This window comes from Aethalodelphis obliquidens, unplaced genomic scaffold (assembly GCF_003676395.1).
Source record: "Aethalodelphis obliquidens isolate GAN/ISIS:26980383/991018 unplaced genomic scaffold, ASM367639v1 scaffold24, whole genome shotgun sequence".
Lineage (NCBI taxonomy): Eukaryota > Metazoa > Chordata > Mammalia > Artiodactyla > Delphinidae > Aethalodelphis > Aethalodelphis obliquidens.
Genome location: NW_020837968.1, coordinates 23,788,185 through 23,807,076, shown reverse-complemented (window position 1 = coordinate 23,807,076; position 18,892 = coordinate 23,788,185). Strand labels below are relative to the sequence as shown.

Genomic DNA, 18,892 nt, shown 5'->3' with positions numbered 1-18,892 from the left:
AGGACATTTTATATACCGGGCACTAGGTTCCTGCAGTCATGAAGTTTATATTCTTGTGTGCAGATGCACGCGTGTGTGTGTGTGTTATAGGGAGTGGGGAGGCAAATAAATAAATAGGAAACTATCAACTGGTTACAAAGCTTATGATTAAAATGAAGCTGATTTGACAGTGACTAGGGGAGGTTTCCTTAGATTGGATAGCTAAAGACTTCTCTGAGGAAAAGATATTTAACCTGAGATCCCCTCATGTAAGCTATTGGGTACCCTTCCTTGAACAGTTTGTTTACCAAAGCATTCATCATACCATTTTTAATTCATATGTTTTTACTTGTGTATTTCCGTCCCTCCACATACTTAGTTAGTTATTGAGGGGAAGAACTCTGTCTTTTCAATTTCAATCTCTCTCTCCTAACACAAAGTCTGGCACATGGTTGATGTTGAATAAAGGTTGACAAAAGTATAAATTAATGAAATAAACCAGCTCTCAAATAAGGGAGTAAAAAGGGAAAGAGACCACATTTTTTCAGGACCAAACAACAATTAAATTCAGATGGACAACAGCTAATGGTCCCAACTTCCATCCCACACACCCTAACTTCAAAAGGGAGAAAATGGATGACAGAGCTTACCCAAGCAATTTGATATGACGCTTGAATCTACTCCCATCCTCCCAAAGTCCTTCTTACGCCTTGATTCTGACTATTTTTGGTCTTTGTTTTCTTCATGCCCACAGGTTACATCATTTTCTTCAGACATTTGTTTCCCCAGAGCCTGACTTCAGTTAGCCTGAATCTGACCTCTAGCTTTAACCACAGCTAGTAGAATCTCAGCTCTTTTTCTTTGGTATTCACAAGATAATGTAGTGATTCTTGTTTTTCCCTAGACTTATGGTCTTAGCTTTGTTTTCTGGTTTATACAAACCAAGAATGACTCTGAATTATCTACTTAGTCACATCCTGACATTATTCCCTTAAATGAATTCTGCTTTAAAATCTTGGTTTCCTTTATCCATAGTGTGACCGTATAATTTGTCATTGAAACTGGGGCTCTTTTTGAAAATGAAAAAAAGATGCTTATGATAATTATAGATAGCAGGTATACACCAGGTTTTGTGGTCCCTCTCTCTATCCAGCAGTTTACTTTTAGAGAGTCTCATCTGCAACAGTGACTTCTTCTTGGCTTTCTGCTATTCTGGCCAGGCTATTCCCTTGCACTGTACCTTCCACTTGAGCTTCAGATTTGGCCCTTTCAATGCTGAGGAACTTTTCAGGATTAATCAATACCTAGTGTAGAGATTCATATGTGGAAACTCCTAGTAAGGGTAATAACATAGCTAACATTTATAGACCTTTCACTATAAGATAGGCATTGTAATAAGACTTTTACATATTTTACTGAATTCTTTTCATAACCTAGTGAAATCTCCTCCAGTTTATTAAAAAAATAAACACAGGCTTAAAGAGGTTAGTTTACTCGAGTTTACTCAATGTACTTATATCTAGTACATGTAGGGTTTGCACTTAATCTCAAATCTGTCTGCCTGCAAGTGTTCACGTTCTTAAATACTACAATATAACGCCTCACTGTAAGATCTTTTAATAGAGAAAACATCAATAACTATGAATGAAATATCCATATACCAAACAAAGCTATAATAGGATATAATTAATATTAATCTGAATTTTAAAACTTCTTAGCATTCTTTTTTTTTCAAAACCTATCCTTTTATTTTCTATTTGACAGTATTTTAAATAGCACTATACTTGTTCTCAATAACCAGAGGAAAAATTATAAACTTTAAAATAATCTGACAGAAATGTCATTATTGATTCTCAATGATGAAAATAATTCGAAATCACCAAGAGTCATTTTCTATTGCTACCACCGTGTTCTTAGATTTCCTTTAATATAATCAGAAAAATCACTTTATCTGTTTTTTAATTGCTTTATTTCGCTTATTAACAACTTTCATAACATCTATTTCCTAAATTAATGGGTCTCCAAAAGTTTGGAAGTCTATACCCCAACAGTAAAAAATTTTGATCATGTGCTCCTCAATAAATGGATATTAGAAATTATATACATACACTATAGAACACACTTCTAAATAGAAATAAAAACTATGAAATTAAAAGTAAACATAGGGCTTCCCTGGTGGCGCAGTGGTTAAGAATCTGCCTGCCAATGCAGGGGACACGGGTTCGAGCCCTGGTCTGGGAAGATCCCACGTGCCACGGAGCAACTAAGCCCATGCGCCACAACTACTGAGCCTGCGCTCTAGAGCCCGTGCTCCGCAACAAGAGAAGCCACCACAATGGGAAGCCCGCGCACAACAAAGAGTAGCCCCACAACTAGAGAAAGCCCGTGGGCAGCAACGAAGACCCAATGCAGCCAAAAATAAATTAATTTATTAAAAAAAAAAAGTAAACATAAATCCAGGGCTTCCCTGGTGGCGGAGTGGTTAAGAATCCGCTTGCCAATGCAGGGGACATGGGTTCAAGCCCTGGCCCGGGAAGATCCCACATGCCGTGGAGCAACTAAGCCTATGTGCCACAACTACTGAGACTGTGCTCTAGAGCCCACGAGCCATAACTACTGAGCCCGCATGCAAAAACTACTGAAGCCTGTGTGCCTAGAGCCCGTGCTCTGCAACAAGAGAAGCCACCGCCACAAGAAGCCCGTGCACCTCAACCAAGAGTAGCCCCTGCTCGCTGCAACTAGAGAAAGCCCGCGCGCAGAAATGAAGACCCAATGCAGCCAAAAATAAATAAAATAAATTTATATACATAAAGAAAAGTAAACCTAAGTCCTAATAATTTTCCTGTATCCCAAAGGGTTATTTACCTTGTCTGCTCTCTGAAAGACCACCCTGTAAACTCATCATCTGAACTAGTGCATCTCAAATGTTAACGTGCATATGAACCCTGCTTTTAAGCAGATCCTGATTCAGTATGTTTAAGATGGGCCTGAGATTTTGTACTTCTAACAAGCTCCTTAATGACGCTAATGCTGCTCATGTGCTGAGTAACAAGAACGTGAACAAGGGATTAATGTTTAGCCAAATTTATGTTTCTATCTTCCAGGGGATAAAATATACAGCTGATTCTAAAGTCAACCTTCCATTACTGGGAGCAAAACTACTTTTTAAACCGTACAACAATCATTATACACATTAACCAATAACATCAAAAAACAAATCTGAAATGTAAATAATCATCATGACTAGGTATACACTTGGTTAAACTCAGAGTATCATAAACACACTGATTTTGTTTTTATACACTTTTCTATCACCACAGACAGCACTTAATAGAAATTAAGAGAAGAAACTAAGGAAAAAGAACAAAATTGATTAAAACATATGTATTTTCATCTGCTTCCAAAATGAAATTAGTAGGCAGGAAACCTTTGTTTATTATCAGTTAATGTTCATGTTTATATTAACAGAGTCATAGCAATCTGGTTTTGATTTTTAGTTTTTAAATAAATGCAAAGTGAGAATGGCCAAAGTATAGCATTTGAAAAGTCAATCTTAAATTTATACAACTTTAAAAGGTCCAATCAGCTTATACGTACAGGACTTTACATATGAAACTCGGGCAAATTCAGAATATAAGCAGAATAAAATCAGAAAGCATTTTGGTCTTATTGTTAGTCTTGCAGTTCCCTAACAAAATCCTAAAGTTTCAAGATACTGACTACATGAGAACATTTTATACTCTCTAGTAATTTCCAACAGTAATACACCACGAGAAAACTAATATCATACCCAAATTTCAATTATTTACCTTGTCAATCATTTTTCTTGCTTCCACTTCCTCACTGTTGGGATTCTCTAACTCAATGGTATAAGTACCCTTGTCACTTTGGTCATCATCATTATCCTTTTCAGAAGCAGCAGAAGTAGCTTGATTTTTTAACATTTTATCCATCTCCTGGCTTGGTCTGTGCCCCAGACTCCCTGAACTTCTTAATAATGCAGTTTGTAGGAAGGGAATTGACACCGATGGCTCCTCTGATTTCTGTTTTAACAATTTCCCATGTGGAACACCATGCCCCCCTCTGTGGTGCGCAGAGCTAGTCTGTAAAGACAAAGAAACCACCTTGGCATCTGCTGTTGGAGATTTTGTTTTTTCAAGTTTTGTATGTGGTGCTGAATAAGTAGTTTCCTGACACAAGATTCCCGTACTGTGAGTAAAAGAATACGACCTTCTTTTTCTGGGATTGTCTTCATCAAAGAATGCAATCATAAAAGCAGTGTGACTTACAACAGCTTGGTCTTGATGCTTTTCAGTAGCCTGGGCCTTCTGTAGCTTTTTCTGTTCTGAATGGTGGCGCCTTAAGTGTTCCTCAAGAGTTGCACGTTTGCTACAGCGCCTGTGAGCCCCAGCATTTTCTGAGTCGCTTTGTGTACCATCATCATGTTTATTTCCTGGACACAAAAAAGAAACCGCATAATAGAGAAGGAAAAAATCCCATGTAGAAAATTAGAAGCACACACAAAAGTGCTGCTTGTTTTGCCCCCTTCCCCTTTTCAATCAAAAGTCATATGTTCTTTTCAGTAACAGGCTCGGCAAACTTCCCTCAATTGCAATGCTTACATTCAAATTTCATCAACCAACAATGAGTCCTTTATAAACAACTGAATAGGATTACTTTTCTTTCTCCAAATTTTAACTTTATAATGGTTCACCAATGCCTTAACAGATAAGCAATGCTATATCTCTGTGATAGTCTGTATTTATAACATTAAACATTAATCCTGCCTTTAAACCTTATACCTTATTTAAGCAATCAAAAATTTATTTTTAGCATTAGAGAGAAAAAGACAGAAAAAAGTGTGATCCCACTGAAGTGCTTATCATTACATAGGAAAAGAGAATGCAAATGCCATAAAAAATGTGATGAAACTTAACTTTCAGTGACGTTCAAAACTTCCAAAAGTATAGCATACCTTGCCTTTTTAATATAAAAATGCAAATTTGTAGTTTCCACCAATTATTGTATAATTCTTTACAAACCTCTTTCTAGCTATGAGAATTTTCGCAATTTTGCATGTGTGCTCATTTAAACTCTGGTGGCTTCAGCGAGTTAAATAAAGCATGCTAAAAGGCCTAGCATGGAAAAGCGCAGTCTATGAAATCCTACATAAATCTACCAGACAAATGGCATGGTGCTAAATATAACTAGATAAAAATATGTCTTCTCTGTTAAGCATAAAGAGCGAGTGAAGTTAGAATACTGTAGTTGAATTTTGAAAACATCAGCTTCCTACCAGAGGTTTTTTTGTTACCCTTCATAGTTCTACTAGGGATTAAATGTGAAACTTTATGAAAATTACTTGATTTTTCACTGATTTAGAATTCTTATTATCTAAATAATAAGTATATTAGAAGAAATAATCAAATGACAATTATTATATTATATAGCATGAATTTAATGGAAAGTCAAGAGTTATTCTATGCATGTTTTAGATTGAATCACAAATGAGGGCTGAATCACAAATGAGGGCTTAAATGATAGCTCTTTAGAAGAAAGCTATAAATTACTCCAGTCAACCACGTGTATTCCAATATTTCCAGGACTAAATCTGAAAATCTTTCTTCAAACTAGCAACTACTGAAAATGCAACCTGAAAGGAAAAAAATGGTGTTTAATTTAATTAATGGAATTCGTGCCTTGGTAATTAAGCTAGGAATCAGGGATAGGCAGATGGAATGCAGAACCAAACAAAACTACTATTTCAAATACAAAACTCATTAAAAACAGGACACTGTACAACCTATTTCATGTTGCACTGGATGCACTGAAAAGGAATCCAGTTTGTGAGAGCTGTAAATAACTAAACTCCCATATTTCATGTGTAGTAAGACCAGATAACCCATATTACACACATATACAATATGAAAATGCCATCTTTACAGAATTTAGCTCTTATAACACCATACAAAAATTTGGCACTTATTTGGCATCAGGTCCTTTCAGTATCTTTTCTTTAAGTTATAGGTTAAAAATTCTCTATAGATTAGCCATTTTCTTTTTTCAAAAATTTTTGCATTTCTCAGTGTTATACAAGATAACACATCTGATCAGAACTGCAATTTCTGTTCTTACTTAACAACAAAAAAAATCACTTGGAACTGTTCTTAACAAGATTCTGTTTTGTCTATTATTAATCAGGCATTAATATGTTGAAGTTCTTTCAGCATTTTTAAATTTTTTTTGCGGTACGCGGACCTCTCACTGTTGTGGCCTCTCCCGTTGTGGAGCAAAGGCTCCGGATGCGCAGGCTCAGCAGCCATGGCTCACGGGCCCAGCCGCTCCGCGGATGTGGGATCTTCCCGGACTGGGGCACGAACCCGTGTCCCCTGCATCGGCAGGCGGACTCTCAACCACTGCGCCACCAGGGAAGCCCACTTTCAGTATTTTTAAGGGTAGATTAGCTGTACCTAGTCAGGAGTTGTGGCCAAAAAAAGTTGCAACTCTCCTAAAGGTAAAAGTGTATGGGCTTTGTGAACATTATTTTCTTTAACTGTCCCAAAGCGCGTGCACTCCACTCTTGCAGGAGCAAAGCTGTTTTGTTTTGCCTACATTCAAGTTTTTGACTGAACAGTTGCTGAAAGTCTATTATTAAAAGTACAGTTATAATAAAAGTTTTTTGTTTTTTATTTGTTTTTTTTTTTTTGTCACACTGAGTGGCATGCGGGATCTTAGTTCCCCCACCAGGGATGGAACCCGTGCCCCCTGCAGTGGAAGCACGAAGTCTTAACCACTGGAACTCCAGGGAAGTCCCATAAAGGTACTTTTTAATGGTGGCTTTTAAAAGGATATTTTAGCTCATTTTGTACATTTATTAAGGGTGGTCTAAAAAAGATGATGTCATTTCTAAATTTTCAAAGTTCACACTACTTTTTACATTATACGAGCATATCAGTATTATTTTATCCAGTTCATAAAAATGATCAATTTACAAATGGGTAGCTTTCATTTGTGAGCTTTAACCTATATATATCAATACAGATATAGGTCTCAATTATATATTTGTTATTATCTAGTAGGAGTAAAGACAACAATCACCTGTTAAAAGTTCATATGCCAGGTAATAATTGCTTATGATTATAATTAAATATAGAAATAGGCCCTGACAAAGAATTAGGTAATCACACCATCTCACTATCCTGAAATGCCTTAGAAGTAAATCAGAAATAGGTATTTCTTCATTAGCTGAACAGAATCCCAAGCCATAAAGTACAGGTTAAACCAGGGTCAGTCTTGTCAATGATAGTGAAGTCATTCATTATTTATTCAAATTACTGAGTACCTATCACATACTCAAGCCCCAGGAAAGAGATATAAGGTAAGTAAATATATAATCTCTGACCTCAATGAGTGTTCTTTTAAAGCTCTTTAACTTTTTGTATAGTAACAGAATGGTCAGATTAACATGCAATCTTTTCCCTTACAGACAGCTTGTTGAATAAAATTAAGATAGAGTAACATAAAACTGTATTCAGAAAATTCTAAATTAATTTAATTAGCAAAATCAATGGAAAAAATGATCAGTTGATACTTCGATGTACAGGTATAAAGAATGAATTTACTAACTTTCGTCAAGTATTATACTAATAAAACACATATAATAATTATTTCACAAATAAACGTTCAACTACAATTTTTATAAAAGTCTTACTAGTGAAAAAATTCTTAACTCTATTAATTCCCAATATCTCTAAACAAAAAAAAATTTTGTTTCATGACATGAGTAACCTGAGAAGAGTTTGAAACACTCTACCAACAATGTGACTATATTACCAAAGTAGAACTGTCAGCCCATTAGCCAATGGCTTAAAACTTTCAAAATCTACATACTGCTATTTTACAGGAAGCACATAATAGAGAACAGAATTGAATACATCTTTTCCTGAAGTCAAGAAAATGATGAGAACTGCCTTCTAGGGAACTCCACTGGTGAAATGAATGAATCTTTTATTTCCATAAGAAAAAGAAACATATTTAATGGCATACATACAAATTTACAAAACCAATCTGGTTTTGGCAAGAAAATGAAGGCAGACTGTTTTGAATGAGTAAGTTGGATGTGGGCAGTTTGGCTGGCTTTTGGGCTTTAAAATCAAATATAAACCTTCAAAAATGCAGAAGCTTTATACCATATAATTGTTTATCTAATAGTAGGTTGGTAACTGTGAAGACTGAACTTTACCATAAAATAGCAAGTTCTAAAATGATCAATTCACTTTACCTTTCAACCTTTTTAAGTAAACTGGAACATCACTTTTAATACTTTTGGAATCCTCTTCTGATCTTTCCCATACCATCTGAGGAGGGTTGTTCTGTGCTAGCCAGTCAGCTACTTTGTTTTCTGGTGCCATCATTCCAGTTTGAATCCCTGGCAGGTCTTGAGTTCCAGGAGAAGACTTCTTTGATTTGTGGCGCTGATCAGAAGTAAATTTTGTCACATGATCTCTAATAGTTACTTTCCCTGGGGTACTGTCATCAAATTCAATGGTAAATGAAGCATGCCCTGCACCTGTTGTATGAGAACTTGGTGTGTCTTTTGTTGGGATTTCATGAATAGTGCTCTCTGTTATTTGTGATGGTTGCTGAAATTCTTTTGTAGGGATTTCAAAATAACTTGGTTCCCTACAGAAAGGAAAAAGTACTTCTTCATTTGCAGCTGCAGATTGTTCCTCAACTTGCTTGGCATCTATGCTGCACCCTAATAAGAAAAATAAGAGAAAATTCAAAATATTTGGAAGCTTCTAGCACTTGAAGGAGTACAGTAATGGCCACTTGTATTATTCCATGGAAATCAGAAGGCAGATCATAGTCTGGATGAAAAAGAATGGCAAATGTCACAGAAGAGAAATAATTCTGATTTACCAATAGGAGATGCAAGATAAGCAGCACAGTGGCAAAGGATAGCAAAGCAGTTAAGAGATGAACCTTGCATGGCTAGGTCCATATTTTTTCCAACTTGGATCCAGAAATCATCAAAGTACAAAAGAACTGAAATCAAATGGAGATGGATATGCATGTTCAATGTACATAAACAGAGAGATAGAAAAAAATATAAACTTCCTTATCAAGTATAAGGAGGATGAAATATCTGAAATATCTATGAAAACAAGTAAATTTCCAAAGGAGAAAAGGTGCTCAAATGAAGAAAGAAACATGACGTCAATATGTAAGCAATGTTCTGGACATAATGATTCCACTTACCATTCTTCACCATCACATTCAGAGACATTACTTTTAGAAGGACAAAATAATATTACCAATGTGTGATCCTTATAAGAAAACAGATACATTTTATAAAGAATGAAAGAATGAGTAAAGATAAAACATGTGGTTTGCTTGTGGCATTGCAATCCAAGCAGCAGTATGAAAACAAGTAAGTTAAAAATAGACAATTCAGTTGCCAGCCAATTTATTCCAAAAGGAAATTCAGGTACATTTCTATACAGCAGAATACATCCAAGTGTCAAAATCCGTGGAGGAAAGCTGAATTATAAATCTCAGATCAACAAGAGCTGGCATAAGTAAGCAACTCTGGAACACTATTCCTCTGTTGCCTCAGGGACAAATATGAAGGTATAAAAACAAATGCATTTATATATAAAATATGTGAAGGCACATAAATGAAAATGATAACTGAAATGCTTTAAATCTGTTATCAGATACTGCAAATGCAAAAAGAATTTAAAGATTAAACTGCTCTGTTTTTCAGGAAACAAAAGAACTATTATCAAGATGGTAACACATATATATGGAATTTAAGGAAAAAAAAATGTCATGAAGAACCTAGGGGTAAGACAGGAATAAAGACACAGACCTACTAGAAAATGGACTTGGGGATATGGGGAGGGGGAAGGGTGAGCTGTGACAGAGCGAGGGAGAGGCATGGACATATATACACTACCAGGCGTGGGGTAGATAGCTAGTGGGAAGCAGCTGCGTGGCACAGGGAGACCAGCTTGGTGCTTTGTGACCACCTAGAGGGGTGGGATAGGGAGGGTGGGAGGGAGGGAGACGCGGGAGGGAAGAGATATGGGAACATATGTATATGTATAACTGATTCACTTTGTTATAAACAGAAACTAACACACCATTGTAAAGCAATTATACTCCAATAAAGATGTAAAAAAAAAAAAAAACGATGGTAAAGAGTGAATTTAAATGAAAAATATTTCCCTAAAGCTCAAAAAAGCATTCCTTTTAAAAACAGATTGACAGAAACACCATTTGCAGATAACTTATTAGGAAGGAAAGGCAATACAGGGGGGACAAGGTTGTTTCTAATCATTTTCTAATTAAGTGAAGTATTGGTCTTGACACATTTTTTCAAATATCAAATACGGATGGGATTCTTCAGGTGCTATAACCAGTTTCTTAGCAATAGGGTGAATATGAAACAGTCATAAAGCTGTTTGCTTTTACGTTATAGAAGAATAGAACAGCAACATCTCTGTAGTCAAATGTGTGGCATAGGGTATTAGAAGACATCAAGTTCCACTTCCAAAAAAAAAAAAAAAGTGAAAGCGAATTACACAGACAGTAAATAGAATATATAACAAAAACAATGTTCAACATAAAAATTATCCTTTTCAAAATCTACTTTTTCTCAGTACTGAAAATGAAAAAAGTGTATCAAAAACACTCTGCACTATCAAAGCAATAATTCTACACACTTTCTGGAAGAAGAGCATATGCATGATTCTTAATAACCTAAGTCACGTTTTAAAAATTTCTTTATTACAGAGTTCATTTATCTTTTCCTTAAAGTATCCACTTGAGTGTTTACTCTGAAGGCCTGTCACTTAAAATTTCCATGAGAGTAATATGCATTAACTACTTTACATATATTAATAAACTCATTAATGTTTTTATTTTTTTCAACACTGATTTATTTACTATGTACTGTACTTGATCAATTTCATACAGTACAACTGGTTTACAAACATATCCTACTGGCTCTGATGCTTGCTCAACTTTGGTAAGTGATTTCTTGCAATTTTCAGTACCTTTAGGAGAATCTACTTTACAATTAATCTCCTAATATTCACTTTTCAGCTGTATTCTATTCAGAATCAAACCTGTTAGACCTGCCTTCTGCTGACTTCTCAGCTTCCGTTCTATCCTTCTTGGATGGCCGTGTGGCTGACAGGGTCTTGGTGCTCAGCCGGGTGTCAAACCTGAGCCTCTGAGGTGGGAGAGCTGAGTTCAGGACATCAGACCACCAGAGACGTCCTGGCCCCACATAATATCAATCGGTGAGAGCTCTCCCAGAGATTTCCATCTCAATGCTAAGACTCAGCTCCATTCAATGACCAGCAAGCTCCAGTGCTGGACACCCTATGTCAAACAACTAGCAAGACAGGAACACATCCCCATCCATTAGCAGAGAGGCTGCCTAAAATCATAATAAGGTCACAGGCACCGCAAAACACACCATTGGACGCAGTCCTGCCCACCAGAAAGACAAGATCCAGCCTCATCCACCAGAACACAGGCACCATTCCCCTGCACCAGGAAGCCTACACAACCCACTGAACCAACCATACCCACTGGGGGCAGACACCAAAAACAATGGGAACTACGAACCTGCAGCCTGAGAAAAGGAGACACCAAACACAGTAAGTTAAGCAAAATGAGAAGACAGAGAAATATGCAGCAAATGAAGGAGCAAGGTAAAAACCCACCAGACCTAACAAGTGAAGAGGAAATAGGCAGTCTACCTGAAAAAGAATTCAGAGTAATGATAGTAAAGATGATCCAAAATCTTGGAAATCGAATGGAGCAAATACAGGAAACGTTTAATAAGGACCTAGAAGAACTAAGGAGCAAACACAATGATGAACAACACAATAAATGAAATTAAAAATTCTCTATAAGGAATCAATAGCAGAAACTGAGGCAGAAGAACAGATAGGTGAGCTGGAAGATAAAATAGTGGATATAACTACCGCAGAGCAGAATAAAGAAAAAAGAATGAAAAGAATTGAGGACAGTCTCAGAGACCTCTGGGAAACATTAAACACACCAACATTCGAATTATAGGGGTCCCAGAAGAAGAAGAGAAAAAGAAAGGAACTGAGAAAACAATTGAAGAGATTATAGTTGGAAACTTCCCTAATATGGGAATGGAAATAGTCAATCAAATCCAGGAAGCACAGAGACTCCCATAGGGGAGAAATCCAAGGAGAAACATGCCAAGACACATATTAATCAAATTATCAAAGATTAAATACATAGAAAAAATACTGAAAGCAGCAAGGGAAAAACAACAAATAACATACAAGGGAATCCCCATAAGGTTAACAGCTGATGTTTCAGCAGAAACTCTGCAAGCCAGAAGGGAGAAGCAGGACATACTTAAAGTGAAGAAGAGGAAAAACCTACAACCAAGATTACTCTACCTAGCAAGATTTCATTCAGATTCAACAGAGAAATTAAAACCTTTACAGACAAGCAAAAGCTAAGAGAATTCAGCACCACCAAACCAGCTTTACAACAAATGTTAAAGGAATTTCTCTAGGCAGGAAACACAAGAGAAGGAAAAGACCTACAATAACAAAGCAAAAACAATTAAGAAAATGGGAATAGGAACATACATATCAACAATTACCTTAAATATAAATGGATTAAATGCTCCAACCAAAAGACACAAACTGGATGAATGGATACAAAAACAAGACCCGTATATATGCTGTCTAAAGAGACCCACTTCAGACCTAGGAAAACGTACAGACTGAAAGAGAGGGGATGGAAAAAGATATTCCATGCAAATGGATATCAAAAGAACGCTGCAGTAGCAATTCTCGTATCAGACAAAATAGACTTTAAAATAAAGACTATTACAAGAGACAAAGAAGACACTACATAATGATCAAGGGATCAATCCAAGAGGAAGATATAACAATTCTAAATATTTATGCACCCAACATAGGAGCACCTCAATACACAGGCAATTGCTAACAGCCATAAAAGGGGAAATCGACAGTAACACAATCATAGTAGGGAACTGTAACACCCCACTTTCACCAATGGACAGATCAACCAAAATGAAAATAAATAAGAAAATACAAGCTTTAAATGATACATGAAACAAGATGGATTTAATATTTATAGGACATTCCATCCAAAAGCAACAGAATACACTTTCTTCTCAGGTGCTCATGGAACATTCTCCATGATAGATCATATCTTGGGTCACAAATCATGCCTTGGTAACTTTAAGAAAATGGAAATAATATCAAGTATCTTTTCTGACCACAGTGCTATGAGACTAGATATCAATTACAGGAAAAAAACTGTAAAACTACTAACACATGGAGGCTAAACAATATGCTATTAAACAACCAAGAGATCACTGAACAAATCAGAGAGGAAATCACAAAATACCTAAAAACAAATGATAATGAAAACATGATGATCGAAAACCTATGGGATGCAGCAAAGGCAGTTCTAAGAAGGAAGTTTATAGCAATACAATCCTACCTCACGAAACAAGAAACATCTCAAATAAACAACCTAAACTTACAACTAAAGCAATCAGAGAAAGAAGAACAAAAAACCCCCAAAGTTAGTAGAAGGAAAGAAATCATAAATATCAGATCAGAAATAAATGAAAAAGAAATGAAGGAAACAATAGCAAAGATCAATAAAACTAAAAGCTGGTTCTTTGAGAAGATAAACAAAATTGATAAACCATTAGACAGACGCATCGAGAAAAAAAGGGAGAAGACTCAAATCAGCAGAATTAGAAATGAAAAAGGAGAAGTAACAACTGACACTCCAGAAATACAAAGGATCATGAGTGATTACTACAAGCAACACTATGCCAATAAAATGGACAACCTGGAAGTCATGGGCAAATTCTTAGAAAAGCACAACCGTTAGAGACTGAACCAGGAAGAAATAGAAAATATAAGCAGACCAATCACAAACACTGAAACTGAAACTGTGATTAAAAATCATCCAACAAACAAAAGCCCAGGACCAGATGGCTTCACAGGCGAATTCTATCAAACATTTACAGAAGAGCTAACCCCTGTCCTACTCAAACTCTTCCAAGATATACTAGAGGGAGGAACACTCCCAAACTCATTCTACGAGGGCACTGTCACCCAGATACCAAAACCAGACAAAGATGTCACAAAAAAAGAAAATGACAAGCCAATATCACTGATGAACATAGATGCAAAAATCCTCAACAAAATACTAGCAAACAGAATCCAACAGCACATTAAAAGGACCATACACCATTATCAAGTGGGGTTTATCCCAAGAATGCAAGGACTCTTCAATATATGCAAATCAATCAATGTGATAAACCATATTAACAAACTGAAGCAGAAAAACCATATGATCATCTCAGCAGATGCAGGAAAAAGCTTTCGACAAAATTAAACACACATTTATGATAAAAACTCTGAAGAAAGTGGGCATAGAGGGAACTTACCTCAACATAATAAAGTCCATATATGACAAACCCACAGCCAACATTGTTCTCAGTGGTGAAAAACTGAAACCATTTCCTCTAAGATCAGGAACAAGACAAGGTTGCTCACTCTCACCACTATTATTCAACATAGTTATGGAAATTTTAGCTACAGCAATTAGAGAAGAAAAAGAAATAAAAGGAATCCAAATCAGAAAAGAGGAAGTAAAACTGTCAGTTTGCAGATGAGATGATACTATACAGTGAGAATCGTAAAGATGCTACTAGAAAACTACTAGAGCTAATCAATGAATTTGGTAAAGTAGCAGGATACAACATTAATGCACAGAAATCGCTTGCATTCCTATACACTAATGATGAAAAATCTGAAAGAGAAATTAAGGAAACACTCCCATTGCAACTTACCATTGCAACAAAAAGAATAAAATAGCTAGGAATAAACCTACCTAAGGAAACAAAAGACCTGTATGCAGAAAACTATAAGACACTGATAAAAGAAATTAAAGATGACACAAACAGATGGAGAGATATACCATGTTTTGGACTGGAGAAGTCAAAATTGTGAAAATGACTCTACTACCCAAAGTAATCTACAGATTCAACGCCATCCCTATCAAACTAGCAATGGCATTTTTCACAGAATTAGAATAAAAAATTTCACAATTTGTGTGGAAACACAAAAGACCCCGAAGAGCCAAAGCAATCTTGAGAAAGAAAAACAGAGCTAGAGGAATCAGGCTCCCTTAATTCAGACTATACTACAAATCTACAGTCATCAAGACAGTATGGTACTGGCACAAAAACAGAAATATAGATCAATGGAACAGGATAGAAAGCCCAGAGATAAATGCACGCACATATGGTCACCTTATCTTTCATAAAGGAGGCAAGAATATACAATGGAGAAAAGACAGCCTCTTCAATATGTGGTGCTGGGAAAACTAGATAGCTACATGTGAAAGAATGAAATTAGAACACTCCCTAACACATACACAAAAATAAACTCAAAACGCATTAAAGGCCTAAATGTAAGGCCAGACACTATCAAACTCTTAGAGGAAAACACAGAACACGCTATGACATAAATCACAGCAAGATCCTTTTTGACCCACCTCCTAGAGAAATGGAAATAAAAACAAAAACACACAAATGGGACCTAACGAAACTTAAAAGCTTTTGCACTGCAAAGGTAACCGTAAACAAGATGTAAAGACAACCCTTAGAATGGGAGAAAATATTTGCAAATGAAGCAACTGACAAAGCGTTATCTCCAAAATATACAAGCAGCTCACACAGCTCAATATCAAAAAAACAAAGAACCCAATCCAAAAAAGGGCAGAAGACCTAAATAGGCATTTCTCCAAAGAAGATATACAGATTGCCAACAAACACATGAAAGGATGCTCAGCATCAGTAATCATTAGAGAAATGCACATCAAAACTACAATGAGGTATCACCTCACACTGGTCAGAATGGCCATCTTCAAAAAATCTACAAACAATAAATGCTGGAAAGGGTGTGGAGGAAAGGGAACACTCTTGCACTGTTGGTGGGAATGTAAATTGATACAGCCACTATGGAGAACAGTATGGAGGTTCCTTAAAATACTAAAAATAGAAGTACCATGTGTCCCAGCAATCCCACTACTGGGCATATACCGTGAGAAAAGCATAATTCAAAAAAAGTCATGTACCACAATGGTCACTACAGCACTATTTATAATAGCCAGGACATGGGAGCAACCTAAGTGTCCATCTACAGATGAATGGATAAAGAAGATGTGGCACATATACAGAATGGAATATTACTCAGCCATAAAAAGAAACGAAATTGAGTTATTTGTAGTGAGGTGGATGGACCTAGAAATCTGTCATACAGAGTGAAGTAAGTCAGAAAGAGAAAAACAAATACCATATGCTAACATGTATATATGGAATCTAAAAAAAAAAAAAAGTTCTGAAGAACCTAGGGGCAGAACAGGAATAAAGATGCAGACATAGAGAATGGACTTGAGGACATGGGGAGAAGGAACGATAAGCTAGGACGAAGTGAGAGAGTGGCATGGACATATATACACTACCAAATGTAAAACAGACAGCTAGTGGGATGCAGCCACATAGCACAGGGAGATCAGCTCGGTGCTTTGTGACCACCTAGAGGGGAGGGAGGGACACGTAAGAGGGAGGGGATATGGGGATATAAGTATACATATAGCTGATTCACTTCGTCATACAGCAGAAGCTAACACAATGTAAGGCAATTATACTCCAATAAAGATGCTAAATAAATAAATAAGCAAACCTATCCTATCTATCTATCGTTATTCATTCATTCATTCATTCATTTTGCTCTCCACATCCTTACAGGTAACAGAGTAACCCTGAGGACAAGGGTTAGTAGTTTCCTACTACCCTTTCCTGAATACCCAAATAAAATGATGTAGCTGAACTATGAAGCAATAACTACAAAAAGCTGGCCCAGGGGTATAGCATTTATCATTTACTTGTTATTCACGATTCAAATGAGTATGTTCCCAATTTTCCTCCCTTGTGAAAAAAACTTCACAGTTAATACTGACATGCTTTTAATATGCTTTCACATTATAACACATTAAAAAAGCAGAGATCAACAACTGCACATAACTATGTTTAAGATTATTATTTCCTAAGTTAGTCCTACTTCAAAACTGCCTTTACTCCAAGGACTAGAAACCCTGAGACTTATACAAGTTAACACCTAATTTAACCAGAAATCGCTTATCTAACAATGTCAAGCAGCACAACAGAGTGGTAAGGCAGCATATATGATATGATTAGTGGAAGGTAGGGAGAAGATTTGAAATCAGGTAAGTCCTGTCTCTGTCAGTCCTTAATTCTCATTTTCCTCATTGTTAAATGAGAAAATAATATCCACCCATAAGATTGCTGTGAAGATTCAGTGAGATAAGTTATCCAGAAAAAGTCTGGCACAAAAATAAATGTTTCTCTTACTTTTCCTCCCCCAACTCTTCAACATAGCTAATTAGGGAAACAAGAAACTAAAACCAAAAATCTAACTCTAAAATAAAAAACCCAAGACAGATATGACAACACCTATATCATCATATTTGTGATCTTTACTACCAGGAAAGTCCTTCATTGAGAACCTTTTTTGACTATTTACTCAGATTATATGTGGCAAATCTGGAGGGGATGTAAAAGCAAGGATTAAGGTCAGACATATTGCACTAAGAAGAGTCAAGTGGTCGAGATAAGACAAAAAACAATCAAGAGCAGACACATGGCTCAAAAACACAGTAGTTCAGAACCATTCATTCAGTATATGGAGCAAACAGTCTTACATACTTCAAGGCTCCACTGTAATGTATCATAGTTCAATCACTGATGTTCATAATGATGCTTCTGAGTCATAAAGCAAACACTTAAATTATATTCAGCCTTCTGTGCTTAAGAAGGCAATGACATGGGTAATTCATTTAATAGAAATATAGGAAATGGTTAAACTTAAAAAAAATTTCAGTTGTAAAAGTAAAGTTCAGTCATCTGGAAAATTCATTATGTAGAGGAATTCATTTCTCTGAAGATGATAAAACCAGATCAAGTGTGGGCCTAGTATGTATGGGAATTGTACGCCCACTAGAAAAATTATTAGGGGTCTTCTAAATTAATATAGAAAAATAAAACAGCTTTCCTCTCTCAGTACACTGACGAAACATATTCTGAAATTTATGAATTTAACATGTATTTCTATTCAAAACCTATTTTGTTTATACTAAAGTAAACTAAATTATATACTAAAATACTAATATTTTATTTATACCAATAGTTTATTATTAATCTCAACTGCTAGATATTTAAAAGTATTTAATAACTGATTATGCTAGAATTAATTATGTTTATCTAAATCAGAAGAGCAATATCCTTAAATTCTTAAGGTATTTTATGATTGTGTGACCTTCCAGGGAACTTTATAACATACATAATTCAGAAAATATGTTCCCTTCATTCTTCTGTACTAAATTAAATGAAATATTAAGCTGTTTCGAGATGATAAAGACTATAATTATGAAGGCAAATTCTGCTTAAGATATCCATCCTAGTATATTCAAGTACTTCAAATTACAAAGACTGGGAAACTCCTTTTACCAAAAAGGAACTACAACTCAAAAGTTTTCAAATTTAGTTTAATTAGATTAAAAATCAGTGTAAAAGAGCCAAAAATCTACTCTTCACAGTTGTACACACCTTTTCAAACTGTATGCAACACTTAAAGGCCTTTAGTTGTAACCGAAAATATGTTTAAACCGTTTAAACCAAGTTAGAAGGTAGAAGAGCATACCTGAACTAAAATGAGGATAAATTCTCCTTTAATAGGACTCAAATATTCACACAATTTCAGGAGAACCTGAT

At 35.8% G+C, this 18,892-nt stretch overlaps 1 protein-coding gene across 14 annotated transcripts in view; it reads right to left on the bottom strand.

The window, feature by feature from the left end:
• CEP170 (centrosomal protein 170) overlaps positions 1 to 18,892 on the bottom strand; it is a 147,111-nt gene that overhangs the window by 46,852 nt on the left and 81,367 nt on the right. For 11 of the 14 annotated variants that reach the window (XM_027122430.1, XM_027122428.1, XM_027122431.1 and 8 more), the window contains 3 exons: positions 8,261 to 8,737; positions 4,269 to 4,432; positions 3,789 to 4,082 (listed from right to left, as the gene is read on the bottom strand). In XM_027122430.1, the coding sequence (XP_026978231.1) occupies positions 3,789 to 4,082; positions 4,269 to 4,432; positions 8,261 to 8,737 (935 nt within the window). The remainder of the gene's footprint in view (positions 1 to 3,788; positions 4,083 to 4,268; positions 4,433 to 8,260; positions 8,738 to 18,892) is intronic. The other 3 variants (XM_027122439.1, XM_027122440.1, XM_027122438.1) reach the window with 1 other exon arrangement.